At 37.9% G+C, this 18,330-nt stretch overlaps 2 protein-coding genes and 1 long non-coding RNA gene across 5 annotated transcripts in view; 1 reads left to right on the forward strand and 2 right to left on the reverse strand.

Annotated features, from left to right (window-relative positions):
- Nucleotides 1-2,086, reverse strand: part of LOC149476080 (E3 ubiquitin-protein ligase COP1-like) — a 143,251-nt gene extending 141,165 nt beyond the window's left edge. For both annotated transcript variants that reach the window (XR_016317913.1, XM_089712633.1), the window contains exon 1: nt 1,785-2,086. The gene's annotated coding sequence lies outside the window, so the exon portion shown is untranslated. The remainder of the gene's footprint in view (nt 1-1,784) is intronic.
- LOC149476073 (uncharacterized) overlaps nt 1-18,330 on the reverse strand; it is a 359,309-nt gene that overhangs the window by 192,680 nt on the left and 148,299 nt on the right. The window lies entirely within an intron of this gene.
- Nucleotides 2,401-18,330, forward strand: part of BRWD3 (bromodomain and WD repeat-containing protein) — a 47,065-nt gene continuing 31,135 nt past the window's right edge. For both annotated transcript variants that reach the window (XM_089712625.1, XM_089712626.1), the window contains exons 1-14: nt 2,401-2,578; nt 2,663-2,721; nt 2,799-2,828; nt 2,958-3,017; nt 4,977-5,169; nt 5,400-5,599; nt 6,665-6,880; nt 7,800-7,980; nt 8,490-8,628; nt 9,322-9,433; nt 10,484-10,552; nt 11,126-11,278; nt 12,823-13,018; nt 13,988-14,245. In XM_089712625.1, the coding sequence (XP_089568751.1) occupies nt 2,542-2,578; nt 2,663-2,721; nt 2,799-2,828; nt 2,958-3,017; nt 4,977-5,169; nt 5,400-5,599; nt 6,665-6,880; nt 7,800-7,980; nt 8,490-8,628; nt 9,322-9,433; nt 10,484-10,552; nt 11,126-11,278; nt 12,823-13,018; nt 13,988-14,245 (1,903 nt within the window). In that variant the 5' untranslated portion in view covers nt 2,401-2,541. The remainder of the gene's footprint in view (nt 2,579-2,662; nt 2,722-2,798; nt 2,829-2,957; nt 3,018-4,976; nt 5,170-5,399; nt 5,600-6,664; nt 6,881-7,799; nt 7,981-8,489; nt 8,629-9,321; nt 9,434-10,483; nt 10,553-11,125; nt 11,279-12,822; nt 13,019-13,987; nt 14,246-18,330) is intronic.

Raw genomic sequence — 18,330 nt, forward strand, 5'->3', positions numbered from 1 at the left:
TTTCTGTTGCCGCTATAAACAATAAATACTAACAAAAACAAGAAAATATTTAAAAGGGCTCCTCTACAAGAAGCATGCAAGTTTTCGGTAAAAATTGATATTGAAAACACATAGTCACTTGATTTCAAGTTGTATGAAATGTAAGTGAGTGAATTTTATAGAATGATGTCTTGTTGTTAAACTAGCAGTGGCCAACGTCAAGCAAGATATGCACATAAAAATGATGGCTATATGAACTTCACTAGGTCGGCTATTTTCAAATAAGGGTTTGTAGTTGTAAACTACAAAGTGAAGTTAGTAGTGTGGATATTAGCTTATCCATACTATGATACTGTTTAGATACAATAGACCTACAGTATTTTTTATGTTTCCGTTTTACAAGGCAGTGTAGGGGTATTGAATTTGTAGGATTATAGCAAGTTTTAACCAAAGAGTACCTTGTAATTCAACAAATTGCGAACCTAATAATAAAAAAGATTATTTAGACGACAAGACCAACATCTCATCTGCTTTCTAGAATACATCCTTACTTTTCAGCCTTTTGTCGGTAAGGCCGATCTTATCACCTCATCTGATTAAAGTCTTGCGAGTTGCGACTGATTGCATAAAAAAAAATTAATAAAAAAAGATTTATTATGTAGCTCTTTCTCAGAAGTGAGTACAAATCATGCTTAATTGTGCAAGTCTAATTTAGTAAATTAAATAATACAAGAGTGAGATGATGTTTTATTTTATTAAATCAATATTAGGTAAAATTAGAGTATCTAAGCTGTTGGAAATAAAAAAATATCTTTGAGTACAATTATTGTGGTGGCATGTTATTTTGTACAGATAGTGTACACTGTTCAGTCATGCATTATTGACATGAAGATTATCAAAAAAATAGGTATTTATTAGTTGTAGTCTGTAGACATGTAGGATTACAGGGGGCGGTGGATAAGCCAGGGGCCTGAGTAACATGGGTTTACTGTGTACTATATGAACTAAATAAAAACATTTTATTCATTTATCAATTAATATTAATCTATACTAATATTATAAAGCTGAAGAGTTTGTTTGTTTGTTTGAACGCGCTAATCTCGGGAACTACAGGTCTGATTTGAAAAATACTTTCGGTGTTAGATAGCCCATTTATCGAGGAAGGTTATAGGCTATATGTCATCACGCTACAACCAACAGAAGTCGAACCACGGGGGTGAAACGGCGCGGAGCAGCTATTTTTTAATATATGTTAAATCTTATGCAAATTATTTCAATGTTTAATTATTTTTTTTACTATAGGATGGTGATGAATTCAGACAGAAAGCCAGATAATTGAAACTTCATTACATAACTGTTTACTGCATACTTTAGCTTCAAGAAACATACTTTAAAACTTAATATTTTTAGTAGTTTGCAGTTCTTTAGAACAAGACATCTAAATCTGCCTCTTATATGTAAAATATAATAATAATAATTGTAAACTAACCAGAAAATGCTGTGTAAGTACTATTTGTAAAGATATACGAACCTGTAAAGGGGAATTCAATGCCATCCCTCGGCAAGAATTTTTCAGGTCATTTCATAATTGGTAATTAGACTATGAATTGTTAATTATAGTTATCTACTTTTAAGCTGGTATCTTTAGCTAATGTGGCTATATTTAACGCAATATTTTCTATAAAGCAAGTCATTAAAAATAAATAACTTTGATTAAAGAGTATATCGCGGGAAAGGCCTGATAAAAGGTTGTTTGACTTATAAAATAATGCTATATGTTTTACAAGTGTTTCTTAGATACTTACAGTTATGAAGAATTTTCTTTCTTAGTTTTGAAGGAATTATATCATAGCTGAATGTAACTGAGACTTTCTTAATTTTAACACATTTCTATACGATCACATCCAAGCAACTTTATTGATATGGACTCCGCCCTTTTTCAGACAGCGTACTTATAACACAAAGTAAACAAAGCAAGCGCCGTTTTGTACAGAGTGAAAACAACACTGTAGTCTTGAGTTTTTTCACAAAAACACATTACTTTATTATTTATCGTTTCATTTTCGCAGCAACCATAGTACGAGCGGTGCCATTCATTGCTTTTTCATTTTTTATAATCTTGACAATTGACAGTGATGAAAAAATGTTACCCTGTAAGCCCTGTTATGATATGATTTATAACCTGTGTTTATAACTATCAATTATACAATTTAATATAAATAAAACAAAATGCCGGTACGAAGTTATTCCCAATTAATAGACTTCATTTAAAAAGCTTGAAAATAAAATAAAATTTCGAAAATATGTACAAAATAAAATAAAATTTAATAGCATCTAGCGCCATCTGTTCATTTACTGCCAAACCACATGCAAAAATGCTTTTCCGACAGTTTTCAGACTCTGTGACTGTAGATTGTAGAGCAAACGCCATTTTGCTGTTATTACAGTGGTCGCATTATCTTTCGTCAACAATGTAATGTTTCGAGTGAAATGTTTGATGGTTTTTGTGTATGTTTGTGATGTTTTTGACCAGTTTTGAGACACGGTGATAAAACTAGGATTATGGAGGAGTCCAACGAGGACCTCAATGTCGTCCCAGGTGAGTTTAGTGTTAGAAAATCGTGTGTGATATTGCGAGTGTCCTATGTGCAAGGTTGACTAAAGATGTCTTGCCCGGTTTCAGAACTCTACTTTCTGATAGCGAAATTTCTCTCCGGCGGCCCGCTTAAAGAGACTGCAAAGGTAAAATAGATCAAACTATTAATGAATTTTATCATTATTGTGACAAAAATGCTAACAAGTGTCCCGTTTTTTTACAGACACTGTTGAAAGAGTTGCAGAGCGTAGACGTAAGTTTGAGCTTTTCGTAGTACTAGAGTTAGAGCTTATTGTTGTTTTGATTGCAAACGCACGTGGCCGTCGCTGTCAAACTCGCTGAAACTTCTGAAAAAGTTTTTGTGCAATTTTTTCTGTTGTAGGTCCTACCTCGACGGCTCGACTGGGAGGGCAGCGAGCATCCCCAATCTTTCAATGAATTGGTAAGTTTACATGTTTTTACATCAGAATCGATGTTTATTTACGTTTTTTGCGTGAATTAGCGTCTGGGAAATAATAAATTTCGTAAAAATGGTAAAATTTCTTAAATTGTGCAATACACGAAAACGATCCTTAAAATACGGTGGAAAATCGTGAAAAATGTTTTTGTCGCGTTTCTGTTATTATTTTTGTGTAATTGTGTATTTTATGAAAATTCTCGCTAATCATCCATTCTTTTCACATGATCGCGCAACTTCGTCGGCATTTGTCTCTCTCTAGCGTGGGTGAGATTCCCGATACTCGATCTTTTGTTTCACTCCCACATATGACAGCTGTTGCTATACCGTGATTGGCCGGTTCCGAGCAAGTTTTCGCGTAGTATTGTTAACACTTGAATGGCGCCAGTTTTTAAAAAACTTATATCAGATTGGTTCTTTTTCGAGAGATAGTATGACAATTAATTATTTTCTGACTCAGGCCTATGTCCAGCAAATGTAGGCTGATTATTATTGATGATGATGATAAAGTTAACTTAAATACAACTGTTCTTATATTAGCTTTCTATTAAAAGTCGTATAAAACAATCCCTATTCACTATTTTGATAATAATAAAACAAAAGTAACTTTTATCTCATCGCTTTAAAGTTTTTACCAATAATAATTTAAAAAGTTTCATTAACTTGAAATATAATTATGTTCATTCTATCAAAATTGACTGTGACTTTGCCAACTATGTCTAAGATGTAATAAATTATACTTAACCTTTCAGCGGTCGCACCCTTGCGCCGAACACAAGCAGTCGCGCGCGGTCTGTGATTCCGCAAATTTAAGTGTCTCGTTTGGGAAAGCAAATGAATATTTCGACTTATTGTATAGCACATGATTAAAAAGAGGTCTTAAACATGTGAAAAAAAAATAAAAACAACTTAATTACTCATTACTTCTTTTATTTGTACTTAATAGAACAAAGGTCTATAAAAACTCAAAATTTTTGACTCTGGGTGGAAATCACCGTTATAAATCAACATCAAACAAAACAAAATGGAATTTTCTTTTTTACAATTAACAACTTATAAACTTGACTATAATTATCTTAGAAATAAATCACATTCATCATCAATTGGCACTGTGTAATAGGAACTCTAAAATGACATCTATTTTTGATATCATTTTACGTAAAGTTCTAAAATAATCTAAATTATAATAAAATGAAATAAAGAAAACATACCTAAAAACTACTAATTTTTGTTTAGAATAACTATAATAAACTATTCGTCATTAGTGTCCATAATATCTACTGGAAATGAACATTCTCGGCATATAACAATCACATGTTCTAGACACATGTGTTTTCCACATTTGAAACAACTATACTCTGTTTTGCGGTTCTTTTTCCTATCGCAATAGTAACAATGACCTGCGACACGTAAAACTTGGTTTGAAGACGATCCTCCTTGGTCATTTTCAGAAATATTTATATCGGCTTCGGTTTAATTGCACTGGATTGTTCTGGAACACAATCGGTCGCGCGCGGATTCTGAGACCGCAAACACAAATAAGAAAGCACGTGTACATGCGATTAATGTAACAGGGCTACTGAGAGGTGCTACCTCACCCTCTCGAAGGTATCACGGAAGCGCAAGCGTCTATTGTTTACAGTTTCAGTATATTGACTAAAACAAGTTCGTTGCGGACTCAGAGACCGCGCGCGACCGCTGGAAGGTTAAATACAAAAACCATCCTTGACAATGATTTTATCTATAAAAAAAATAACGATTAAAATTATTTAAAAGAGAAAAGAGCACACTTTGGAACAGATAGCTATTGACTTGTTTTATATAATTAGTTCACTGTAAAATTTAGCCATTATTAACATGTTTCAATATCTAACTCGCCAGGAAAATAATGATTTTTTAACATGTTTGATTGTTGTTATACAATTGTTTTATTAAATTCCCCAGAACTCCCAATACTCGGAGGTGTCATGGCGTCGCCTGGCCGCGGTGTGCGAGCGGGCGCTCCGCCTCGCGCGCTCCGCCCCCCCGCGCATTGACAACACGGAGCAAGCGCTCAGCGCGCGCTTGTCTCTGCTCAGCGAGTCGCTGGTGCGCGGCCGGCCGAAGTACGCGTCGCACAAGCAGGACCACACGCTGGGTGAGATTGTCTGTGGTGTGACATAGACAACACGGAGCAAGTGATTTGTTTATGGATAGAACTCAATTAAAATCTTTCAAGATACAATTTTTGCTTGTATTTAAGAATACAAATGTCTTTTTGCGTTTACCTAGCCTAAATTGACAAAATAATATTTCTTGGTCATCAAATGTAACGGTTATTTTGACAAAAATGTTTTGATTAGAAATTAAATATAATTTCTATTGCAGTCCGTCGGCTAATATGCCGCGAGTTAGGCGGTGGGCCACGGGGCCCCGCGAACGGCGCGGGCCCCGTGTGCCCCACAGGGCACGGGGGCCCGTTCCCTGCACGTTTGCTACGGGGCCTCCAGTTACAGCGGCGCACGCTTGGCCACTTGTCAGCCGTGTATTGTTTGGTGTTCGACTCGACGGGGAAATATGTTGTTACCGTAAGTTTGTTTTCATAGGCCCTAATGAAACTGCATTTTAGATAAGATTTCAAAATAAAAAGCCTTCATTTGATTAGTTTCAATTATTTTTAATTTAAATTTTAAATTGATGCGTTTCACAAAAATTACAACTGGTTTCCTATCAGGTTTAATTTTTTTTTGTACGGACAGTATTTTTGATTGTGATTACGACTTATTTTTTAATGTGTTTCATGTTTTGTTAGTACGAACATAAAACACATAAAAATAATTTGGAAAATCCAAAAGTGCACGCCTCATAATTTTTTTTTAATAAATATTTATTAATTATTATTTTTGTTTATTTAATAACAATTAAACCACATCGAATCAGACCCTGAAAAATGAAAGGGTTCTATTCCTGAGCATACTCAAGCGTAAGAGAAAAAAAAAGACTCGATTAGTAAAGTATTTCGGTCGCTATCGTGTTAACAAGAAAAAGGATCCGCACATACAGACACACGGACGTCCAAGACAGAACTTTTTAAAACTGTTTTTTAACTAGTTTAAATAACAAAAATGACATCAAAAATATCATGAACGTTAAAAATAGTGTTTTTTCTTAATATGTGTGTGTATGTATTATCTTAAAAGTGCAATGTATGATACATAAAGACATTTTAAGTTTGAAAAATCAGATGTTTTGCGCGAAGTGACAGTAGTACCCACCTCAACGCTTCGCTTATGAGGCGTGCAATATGTGTAAGAATTAGTTTTATTATACAACTACAACTCTCTTATTTATTAAACACTAGCTTTCCCCCCGCGGCTTCGCCCGCTTTGTCTAAAACATAATAAATTATATACTAAAACCTTGAATCACTCTATCTATTAAAAAAAACCGCATCAAAATCTGTTGCGTAGTTTTAAAGATTTAAGCATACATACATAGAGACAGAGAAAGCGACTTTGTTTTATACTATGTAGTGATGCATATATACACATTTCAGTGTTGAAAAACTTCTCACATAATTATTTTGCTTATTCTTTCTAATTAATAGAAAAGTTTTACTTTTAGACTATATCTTTAACACACATAACTTTCAGGGTGCCGACGACTTACTAGTCAAAGTGTGGAGTGCCATAGACGGCCGCTTGTTAGCAACACTCCGAGGCGCAGGCGCAGAGATTACCGACGTGTCTATATCCAGTGATGGAGCTTTACTGGCCTGTGGTTCGGTCGAGCGGCTCGTGCGAGTGTGGTGTTTAGTTACTGGCGCGCCGAGGGCTGTGTTACATGCACATGCGGGGACTATTACCTCGGTTAGTGGTGGCTAAAGTGACTAGGGACGGGCTAACGGTGACTAAAGTGACTAGGAAAGGGCTAATGGTGACTAAAGTGACTCGGGAATGGCTAACAGTGACTAGGGAGTAACTAACGGCGACTTTACTGACTTGAGAGTGGCAAAAAATATCAAGAGTGGCTAGGGGTAGTGAGGAATAGATAACAGACGTGTCTATATCCAGTGATGGAGCGCTACTGGCCTATGGTTCAGTAGAGCGGCTCGTGCGAGTGTGGTGTTTAGTTACAGGCGCACCGAGGGCCGTGCTACATGCACATGCGGGGACGATTACCTCGGTTAGTGGTGACTAAAGTGACTAGGGAGGGGCTAACGGTGATTAAAGTGACTAGGGGTAGCTAACATTGAATAGGGAGTGACTAACAGCGACTATAGTGACTAGAGACTTTACTGACTAAGGAGTGATTAGCGGGGTTGACCAATGTCATATTGCAGCGTATACTGTGTAGCAACTTTACTTTCTTAGTATATTTTTTCTCGTAAAATTTTGTTTAATTTTATATTTTTCAATTTTAAAGTTACTTTTTATGTCTACATTTTGCTTTGTATAGTCTAAATTAATGTTTCTTGGTGTGGCTAACAATGACTACAGTGACTTCAAAACGGCTAAATATGACTAGTAATTTTGATAGTACCTACGTATAACGTGACAATAGTGACTTTGATGTTATTAAAGTGAAAACTTCTTTAGCGGCGTTGAGCACTTTTTCTGTAATGGGTATACAATCTTAAACTCGCGTCAGGACACGTGACCTGATTGAAAAAGCGTAAGACGGATGGATATCAAACATGCTCAACGTTAATAATCAAGTTTTCACTTCTGCCGGCACTCCCCCAGTGCAACCCGTCTTTATTTGCTTATAATTATATCTCGTGTGCAGGTCCACTGGGCGCCGCCCGCGCACTCGGACGTCCGCTGGCTCGCGTCCACGTCCACGGACGGCTCGGTCGCGTTCTGGACGTGCTCCGTGGACGGGCAGTTCCTCTCGCAGCCGGTGCAGTACGTGGAGCGCATGCGGCCGGGCGCGTGCCACATGATATGCGCCGCTTGGTCCTCGGGCGGTGAGTGTACGGCGCTATCCCCCCCACACTTGGCGCACAGGACCGCTCCGTGGACGGGCAGTTCCTCTCCATACTTCATACATTAAAGCCCCGGATACACTAGGGAACATTTTGTCCCGCAACATGACGCGCAACACAAAATATACGTCAACTCTCTCACATACATATTATATTCAAACACAAAAATACTCTCTATTCTTTATGTTTAAAACCATGGTCGAATTACGACCAATTAACACACTGCACTAACAATAATTTTTTATGTCACTTTTAAATGTTATAAGTATTTCCTATCCTTCTTCGCTACGATCTACTTTTGTATCACACTGATTCGTCCGTTTTGTTCTTTATTTTTGAAGTGTAACTTCTCGAAGCGCGTTGAGAGTAAAATTTCATCATCGCGTCATGTTATACCATCACGACACAATAAGGCGACGATTTTGCTATCTTTGAAACCAAAGAAGTTACACTTTTGACACTTTTTTTACTTATAAATTATCACGTCACAGGTGCGTTCCTAGCGTGCGGCAGCGCGGACCACCACGTGCGCATATACTCCGTGTGTACCGGCGGCCCGAGACGAGTGCTCGAGACAGCTGTGCACTTGGATGCTGTGGACAGTATCGCTTGGGCGCATAGAGGCTTGCGGTGAGATATACACTACAAAAAAACATGCATAACACGCACTATAACATACTACAACACGCACTGCAACACACTACAATACGCACTGCAACACACTACAATACGCAATACAACACGCACTGCAACGCACTACAACACACACTACAGCAAACACTACAACACACTATAATACGCACTAGGCATATGTGTTGCGTGCTCGAGGCCGCTGTTCACTTGGACGCGGTGGACAGCATCGTGTGGGCGCACAGAGGCTTGCAGTGAGATATAACACACCACAAAATACACGAAATTCAAGCACACACTTCAAAAAACACTATAAAACACCCCAACATGCACTACAACACGCACTATAACACGATTTTATAATACAACACACAATGTCGAACTCTAACAAAAATATTCTTTCAAAAATTTGTCACTTATAAAAACTGAATATCAAAGTAAAAAAAATGTGTGCGTGTACTAGTGTACACACGTAAGAAGTGAAACTTATTTATGACCTTATTTTTCAAAAAGTAATTTACTATATGCAACTTTACAGAAATACGTCGAATCACGCGTGGTAGGGATAAGAAAAAGATAGCGCGTAACGAAAAAATGTCACGCGTAACGAAAAAATGTTACATTAAATTTTTTTCCAACCCCAATAAAGAAGTTTCACTTTAAGAAAACTAAAATAACCCATCTATCCATTAGATTTGTCTCTGGCAGCAAAGATGGCACGGCGGCACTATGGACGTTATACGCGACGCAGTGGAGACATTCCTTGTTGCGTACCTGCGCACCGGATGAACAGAAGAAGTTGAAAGTGAGTGACATTTAGTTGAAATAAGTTTTTAATCATAAACATTTGGTTCGTAGGATTGAGAAAAAAAAAGATGGGTTGCACTCCGGGAGTGCCGGCAGAAGTGAAAACTTGATTATTAACGTTGAGCATGTTTGATATTTTGGAATGGTATCCGTCTTACGCTTTTTCGATCAGGTCACGTGTCCTGACGCGAGTTTAAGATTTTATACCCATTACAGAAAAAGTGCTCAACGCCGCTAAAGAAGTTTTCACTTCAAAAATAATTATCTATGCTAATATTATAAAGAGGAAAGGTTTGTAATTATGTATGTATGTATGTATGGTTTTCACGCATAAACTACTGGACCGATTTCAAAAATTCTTTCACCATTAGAAAGCTGCATCTTCACTGAGCAACATAGGCTTTAAAACATGTAGGTACCATAGGCGAAGCCGGGGCGGACCGCTAGTGAATAATAAATTCATTCATTTCAAGATATTCCATGAACAAACAATAAAGCCATAAACCCATGATCGGACGTCAGTTAACGACTTTTAAAAAAAAATTGTATAAGTCTTTTTAATGTGTGCCTATCGACGTGTAAAAATGTTATTGTACACTATACTGTAAGAATTAACACGCGAGGCCGGGTTAAATATTAGTTTGAATGTAATAAGACTGTACTGCGATTCTACACAGCTACCTAATTGATGTAGGTAGTTGATAACAAATCGCAGCAAGTCAACGACTATTAGCAAAGTGAAGGTAGTTGGGTCGAACGTCGTACAAACAACGTCCGAGCCCCCCCCCCCCCCCGGGCACGATTCGTACGGATGCGCCACGAGTCAAAGGAAGGCGGCATTTTATAGTATTCGACAGTTAAGCATGTTTTGACAGGAAATAGTGACAGCTATTCATCGACAAAATTATTAAATCAAAAGTGATGTCTAACAATAATACTTCAAAACTTGAAGATGTTTTTCATGAAGAGGAAAAATCCATTTCGCAGCCGAATTCGAATCGATTATCTGCTGTAAAACTAAACGAAAATTTCAAAACTTTGTTTTCAGGTGACCATGGTTTGCTGGGACTGTAGCGACGAATATGTTATGACCGCTGTCTCGGATAATACTGTTAGGGTGAGTATGATTTTTTAAATAATGTTTATGCGAATGTCAAATATCTTATTTCAGTCAGTCATTTTTTTGTATTAATTTTATGTTGAAATTTTTTTACACCGATTATTTTTGTAGTAAGTAGTAACATAAATTTCTCTTTTTAGTTGCAAATATTAGATTTATTTTTAATTTACTATTCAATAGGATGGGGATTGTGTGTATGTTTTAATTTAAAAAAGACGTGTGGCACTCGGGGACTGCCGCGGTGAAGCTTTTGCTTGCTATGCCTTCAAGCCACACTTCCGTGCCCGTCGGAGTGGGGAGCGTGAGGTTTTTTCGTTACGGAATTTCTCGATTCGGTCCCCGCGCTCAAGGCCCGCGATAGAAGCTATGCAATAGCTTAAAAACATGTATTTGTAATATATCGTATTATTGGCATACGATCTGTGTGAAAATGTCCAATAAACAACATAAAAATTAAGCTGTATGAGTGTAATGTTGTTTAGTGATCCTACACTTTACAGCGGTGGTGTTCACACTCTTATGTGTTATTACTGAGAATGTCTCTAAATTCTTGTCATGGTCACCCCACAGGTATGGTGCGCACGCACATGCACGCAAGTACGCTCGCTGTGCGGGCACAGGGACGAAGCGTACGTGCTCGAGGCACACCCGTTCGTGCCGGCCGTACTGCTGTCCGCTGGGCACGATGGACAGCTGTTCGTGTGGGACGCGGCTGCTGGCGAGGTGAGTCCCACGTCCCACGTCTAATGTCCCATGTCTCACGTCCCACGTACATATACCGTCCTACACGCTATATCACCGCCCACATCCTACATATATCGTGCTACACGCTATGTCTCCGCCCACATCATCAGAATCATTCTATCTATTAATAAAAAAAACCGCATCAAAATCCGTTGCGTAGTTTTAAAGATTTTGTTTTATTTATTTACATCACATAGAACTTACTATCATTACATGATTCTTACCTAATTCGACAGTGTTCTTCACTACATAGTATAAAACAAAGTCGATTTCCCTGTCCCTATGTCCCTATGTCCCTTTGTACGCTTAAATCTTTGAAACTACACAACGGATTTTGATGCGGTTTTTTTTAATAGATAGAGTGATTCAAGAGGAAGGTTTATATGTATAATAACATCCATTAAATAGTGGAGAAGTACTGTTATTTTTGAGGTTTCTGATGTGATGTCGTAAATTTTTACATTTTTTCCGCTTACATTGCAAACGCAGGCTGAACCCTACGAATTTTATCAAAATAATGTACTAAGTATTATACACATTGAAAAGGTCTACAGAAAAGTCCGCGATGGTATATGTCTATCTCTTATGGATAACCCACAATAACTTTTTTTTGTCATTTACTTTTTACGACAAATAATGGCTAATTTTCGATGCGATTTTTACCAATACAGCATTAATCCTTAACCAATTAAATACCTTGAATACATTGTTCATTTAATATAGATTTATATGGCCCTTTACACCGTATGATTTAAGTGAATATTTTCGAAGATATTACAGATTTAAAAATTGCGGGACGTTTGCGGCGGTACCGGCCGGCCGCCCGGCTATCGGGCGAGTCGAGCGGGCCGCTACCTATGTTTTTAATTTTACAACGTTCACAGTTTTTCTGTAGTGTATTTTGTATCAGCATTGCACCCGTGCGAAGCCGGGGCGGGTCGCTAGTTTATAAATTAAAACAGAAACAAATCTCATCTATCATAATCAATATCATTAGAATAAAACTACTACTTAACACTTATAATCTTATGGCCGTTCCCAATATTCAAACTACGGTTATAGATGACAGCTATCTCCGATAGCTAGTAAGGTTCTATCTATCGTAACATAGATACGATTTTGGGAACGGCCATTACCGGCTGACAGCTGTCAAAACGTTATTGGGACGCTCAAATAGACAAATTCAAAGAGAAAAATATACCTCTAGTAAGCAGTTAGTCCTCCAGACGATAGATAGCGATCAGAGATAGGTTAGCTTATCGCTAGTAAGCTTATTGGGACGCCAAAACAAAAGATAGATAGCATTTTCTATCCTTAGTAGGGTCAAACCGAAGATAGATACGATACTGGCCATTAATCAATAAAATTAACATTTTTCCTGATAGCATAGTATACATAAATGACCTTGAAAATTCACTCAAAGTACAAGAAAACACATCTATCTTATTGTGTACTTCGTTAAATGCATAAAAAAAGAAAATACTATGTAGTGATGTATATATTTATTTTATATTTTATTCCAGGTACTAGCCCAGTTCCACAACGTAATAGAGGGGCAAGGGGAGGGGGCGATATTCGACGCGAAGTGGGGGGGAGGGGACACGATAGCCGCGTCCGATTCCCACGGCCACGTGCTCTTGCTGGGCCTGGGCAAAGGGCACAGACTGCTGTCCCAACTGCCCACGGAGCTGTTCTTTCACACGGATTATAGGCCGCTGGGTGAGTTGACCGACTGTGCAAAAGGGGGGAGGTTAGATAAGGGATAGGTTGTTTTTCCAAAATTTGCGAGGTAGACTTTTGACATGACCTATGTGATTAGATGATTGTTGTTTATATGTTTATTTGCCGAAAAATCATTATCATTGGGGATTAGACTCACCAACACCGCTCAAAAGATATCACTAGACTATGTTACATATTAATAATATACGGGATACTTTTTTTATTCCTTAACAGTCACAAGATCACCCTGTACCAAATTTTATGTAACTTGCTAAATCGCAAGATATTGCACGCCTCATAAGCGAAGCGTTGAGGTGGGTACTACTGTCACTTCGCGCAAAACATCTGATTTTTCAAACTTAAAATGTCTTTATGTATCATACATTGCACTTGTAAGATAATACATACACACACATATTAAGAAAAAACACTATTTTTAACGTTCATGATATTTTTGATGTCATTTTTGTAATTTAAACTAGTTAAAAAACAGTTTAAAAAAGTTCTGTCTTGGACGTCCGTGTGTCTGTATGTGCGGATCCTTTTTCTTGTTAACACGATAGCGACCGAAATACTTTACTAATCGAGTCTTTTTTTTTCTCTTACGCTTGAGTATGCTCAGGAATAGAACCCTTTCATTTTTCAGGGTCTGATTCGATGTGGTTTAATTGTTATTAAATAAACAAAAATAATAATTAATAAATATTTATTAAAAAAAAATTATGAGGCGTGCACTTTTGGATTTTCCAAATTATTTAGTAACTTTCATTCACTTTTAGTTTTAATTGTATTTGAGAAAAATGCTCGTAAAAATATCGTTCATTTTTAGTTTATAACTCTATTTGTAAAAAAAAGTGTTCCTTTTAATTTTATCGTATTTATTTTAATCGACACAACAGTTTATTCTGGTCTAGTATTTCCATTGATTGCAACTTCATTACTAAATTTCTAAATTTTAAATTCCAGTACGCGACGCGCTAGGAGGTGCGCTAGACGAACAAACAGAAATCCCACCCCATTTAATGCCGCCACCGTTTCTGGTGGACGTTGAAGGAGCACCCCATGACCCCCAGTACCAAAGACTCGTCCCCGGGAGGGAGAACTTGGCGTTATCCCAGTTGATCCCACACGCTGATGCAGCGAGGAGTAGATTGGATGCAATGATTGAGGCGTTGGCTGCCGATCCGGCAACGCCGCCCGCACATCCGGCACCGCAGCCCGCAGGTAAGAAAGGGGTAAAAATGACAATTATTTTTTTAAGGGAGACATTATCACAGGTATAGTCATCATAAGTATTGTCACAGGTGATAAGGATGAAAAGTACACTATTTGGTAGGGGGGAAATGCTCTCTAAGTTAGAAAGGGGCGTTGTTAGGGGGGGGCCCCTACTTTTACAGCCTGCTGGTAAGAGGGGAGGGGAGGAAAGATAAGGGGGGATATATTTCAGTTAGATAAGGGGGGGATTTGCATTATCCCAGTTGATCCCGCACGCTGATGCAGCAAGGAGTAGATTGGATGCGATGATTGAAGCGTTGGCTGCCGATCATATTATGTAGTTAGATATAAGTTACATATTATGTAAATTTATTGACATTATTTAAAATAGCAACTATGGAGTTTCTTGCCGATTCTTCTCCATAGATACTGCTTTCCGAATCGGTGGTAAATGTTAAAAATACTATGTAATGACGATTCGAAAGTGCTACTAAATAGTAGTCTAATTGAATAAATGAATGTTTGAGTTTGAGTTTGATCCGGCAACGCCGCCCGCACATCCAGCACCGCAGCCTGCTGGTAAGAGGGGAGGGGAGAAAAAAAGATAATATACACGATCATATTAATGCAACTGACTTTGACCGGTTGGCTTGGTTGGTAGTGGCCCTGCCTTCCAAGCCAGAGGTCGTGGGTTCGATTCCCACCCGGGGCAAATATTTGTGTGGTGAACATAGATGTTTGCTCTGTGTCTGGGTGTTAATTATCTACAGGGTGTAATCGTTAAGTGTGCACAGGCGATCTTTCCGTAAGTATTACAGATAACAAAAAACTTTAAACTGATATCGAAAGTACTTAACCTAATGAGTAAAATGGCCGTAATAAATTTTTAAAAATAAATCGAGAAATATCAAAAAAATTATCTTTAAACCCTCCCATACATTAAGTTTGAAATATGAATATCCCATGTACTAAATAATATGAAAGATTTTAGCTTTCTTTTTCTTTTTTTGGTTTTCTGCTTTAATTACTTCGCAAATTTGAAGTGAAAAATTCCACGCTTTTTCCGGACATTTTCACGCATTTTCCGGATATTTTCCGGGAATATTCCGGGCATTTCCCAGGCATTCTCCGGGGATTTTCCAGGCATTTTCCACGCTTTTTCCGGACATTTTCCGGGGATTTCCAGGCATTTTCCACGATTTTTCCGGACATTTCCCTGGCATTTTCCACGCTTTTCCCGGACATTTTCACGCATTTTCCGGATATTTTCCAGACATTTCCCAGACACTTTCCAGGCATTTTCCACGGTTTTCCGGACATTTTCACGCATTTTCCGGATATTTCCTTGGCATTTTCTGGGGATTTTCCACGCTTTTTCCGGACATTTTCACGCATTTTCCGGATATTTTCCAGGCATTTTCCGGGGGTTTTCCAGGCATTTCCACGCATTTTCCGGACATTTTCACGAATTTTCCGGGGATTTTCCAAGCATTTTCCAGGCATTTTCACGCATTTTCCGGATATTTTCACGAATTTTCCGGATATTTTCCTGGGAATTTCCGGGGGTTTTCCAGGCATTTTCCGGACATTTTCACGAATTTTCCGGATAATTTCCTGCGATTTTCCAAGCATTTTCCAGGCATTTTCACGCATTTTCCGGATATCTTCCAGGCATTTTCCGGGGGTTTTCCAGGCATTTTCCGGACATTTTCACGAATTTTCTGGATATTTTCCTGGGATTTTCCGGGGGTTTTCCAGGCATTTTCCGGACATTTTCACGAATTTTCCGGATAATTTCCTGCGATTTTCCAAGCATTTTCACGCATTTTCCGGATATTTTCCAGGCATTTTCACGCATTTTCCGGATATTTTCCAGGCATTCTCCGGGGGTTTTCCAGGCATTTCCACGCATTTTCCGGACATTTTCACGAATTTTCCGGATATTTTCCTGGGATTTTCCAAGCATTTTCCAGGCATTTTCACGCATTTTCCGGATATTTTCCAGGCATTTTCCGGGGGTTTTCCAGGCATTTCCACGCATTTTCCGGACATTTCCCTGACATTTTCCGGGGATTTTCCAGGAATTTTCCACGCTTTTTCCGGACAGTTCCACGCATTTTCCGGATATTTTCCAGACATTTCCCAGGCATTTTCCACGCTTTTCCGGACATTTACACGCATTTTCCGGATATTTCCCTGGCATTTTCCGGGGATTTTCCAAGCATTTTCCAGGCATTTTCCACGCTTTTTCCGGACATGTTCACGCATTTTCCGGATATTCTTTCATATTATTTAGTTTATGGGATATTCATATTTCATACTTAATGTATGGAAAGAAGAAAGAAGAAAGAAAGAAAGAAAGAAAGATCATTTATTTGACTCCACAATAATAACAAACACAATTATGGGAGGGTTTAAAGAATTTTTTTGATATTTCTCGATTTATTTTTAAAAATTTATTACGGCCATTTTACTCATTAGGTTAAGTACTTTCGATATCAGTTTAAAGTTTTTTGTTATCTGTAATACTTACGGAAAAATCGCCTGTGCACACTAAGACCTAATTCACACGAGAGCTTTTTTAACGTCCGTTAAAAAAGCGTCCAAATAGAACAAATGCATTCCCAAGTATATGTTCACACGTCAGCGCTTTTAAAGCGCGACGCTTTTTTATCGCGCAGTGTTGTATTTTCAACGCTCGGCGTTGGGCGTTAAATAAAATAGACCATAGGAAACTTCTTACTATTATTCAGACGAGCGCTAAAAAAGCGCCTTACCTCAGAGTAACAGCCAATCGTTGTACAGGTGGTATCGCCAAACGCATGTTGGTATCTTGAAGTTTTATTTGAGGCCCCACTATTTCCAACAATTCGTCAAAAGTTGTTATAGACATTCGAAAATAATTAAAAAAAATTCCGGGGTATTGCCTTAACTCTTCGTACAGTATCACAAACTGCCCTTTTTAACCGACTTCAAAAAAAAGGAGGAGGTTATCAATTCGGCCGGTATGTTTTTTTTTTTTTTTATGTATGTACACCGATTACTCCGTGGTTTCTGAACCGATTTACGTGATTCTTTTTTTGTTCGATGCGGGATGGTGTCGAATTGGTCCCATAAAAATTTTATTCGGATATGCCCAGTAGTTTTTATTTTATGAGCATTTTTGTCTGTATTTGTAAATGTTGCAAGTGCAAGTTTGAAGTCGGTTGTTTTTAACGCAATTATTGACTTGTAAGTATCTCTGTTCATTCAGAGGATGTACCCAGAATGCCTTTTGTTTTCTTTTTCGTCTTTTAATAACACAAATCGCTAGTGCCATTAATTTAGCAGAAACCATTTCCACGTCCTACTGAAGCCAGAGACGAGACATGAGTGATTTTAAAGCGTTAGTATGAACAACCACAGAGAGAACGTTTAAAAAGCGCTAACGCCGGGTTTTAACGCAACGCTTTTTTAACTCTCGTGTGAATTAGACCTTAACGATTACACCCTGTATATAAGTATTTATTTTTAATATATAATATGTGTGTTTATCAGCCATCTGGTTTCCATAACACAAACGAAAGCTTAGTATGGGATCAGGTGACAGGTCGTGCCGAGTGTGAAAATTGTTCTGAAATATAAAAACAAAGTTTGTTCCAGTATACAAATTGTTTATGTGATTTAAATGTTCAGTAAATGAGCATGTTTAACTGTATTCCGAATTGGTCTATTGAGATGGATGTGCGAGTTTCTTCTTTTACAATTAAAATGTTAAATTTTCAATGTGCTCATACACAATTTACTAATTTCGGTCCTTCGAGACAGATGCGCGAATTACTTTACTATAAAAAAATTACCTTCAATGAATTGTCTTGTTTTGTGTTTTGGTGCTTCGAGCCGGACTTATGTACTTACCACGTGTGTATACGCGTTATTGTTCTTTCGGGATGTTATCTACGTACTTATCACGTGTTTGCGCGACATTGGTTGTTTGGGATCTTATTTATGTACTTATCGTGTGTGTTTGCGCGACATTGCACCTCCGGGATATTATCTACGTACTTACTACGTGTTTGCGCGTTATTCGTCCTTTGGGGATCTTATCTATGATA

Source organism: Colias philodice, chromosome 29 (genome assembly GCF_061535455.1).
Source record: "Colias philodice isolate Cphi_HAF_F1 chromosome 29, ilColPhil1 Martin Lab GWU primary, whole genome shotgun sequence".
Taxonomy (NCBI): domain Eukaryota; kingdom Metazoa; phylum Arthropoda; class Insecta; order Lepidoptera; family Pieridae; genus Colias; species Colias philodice.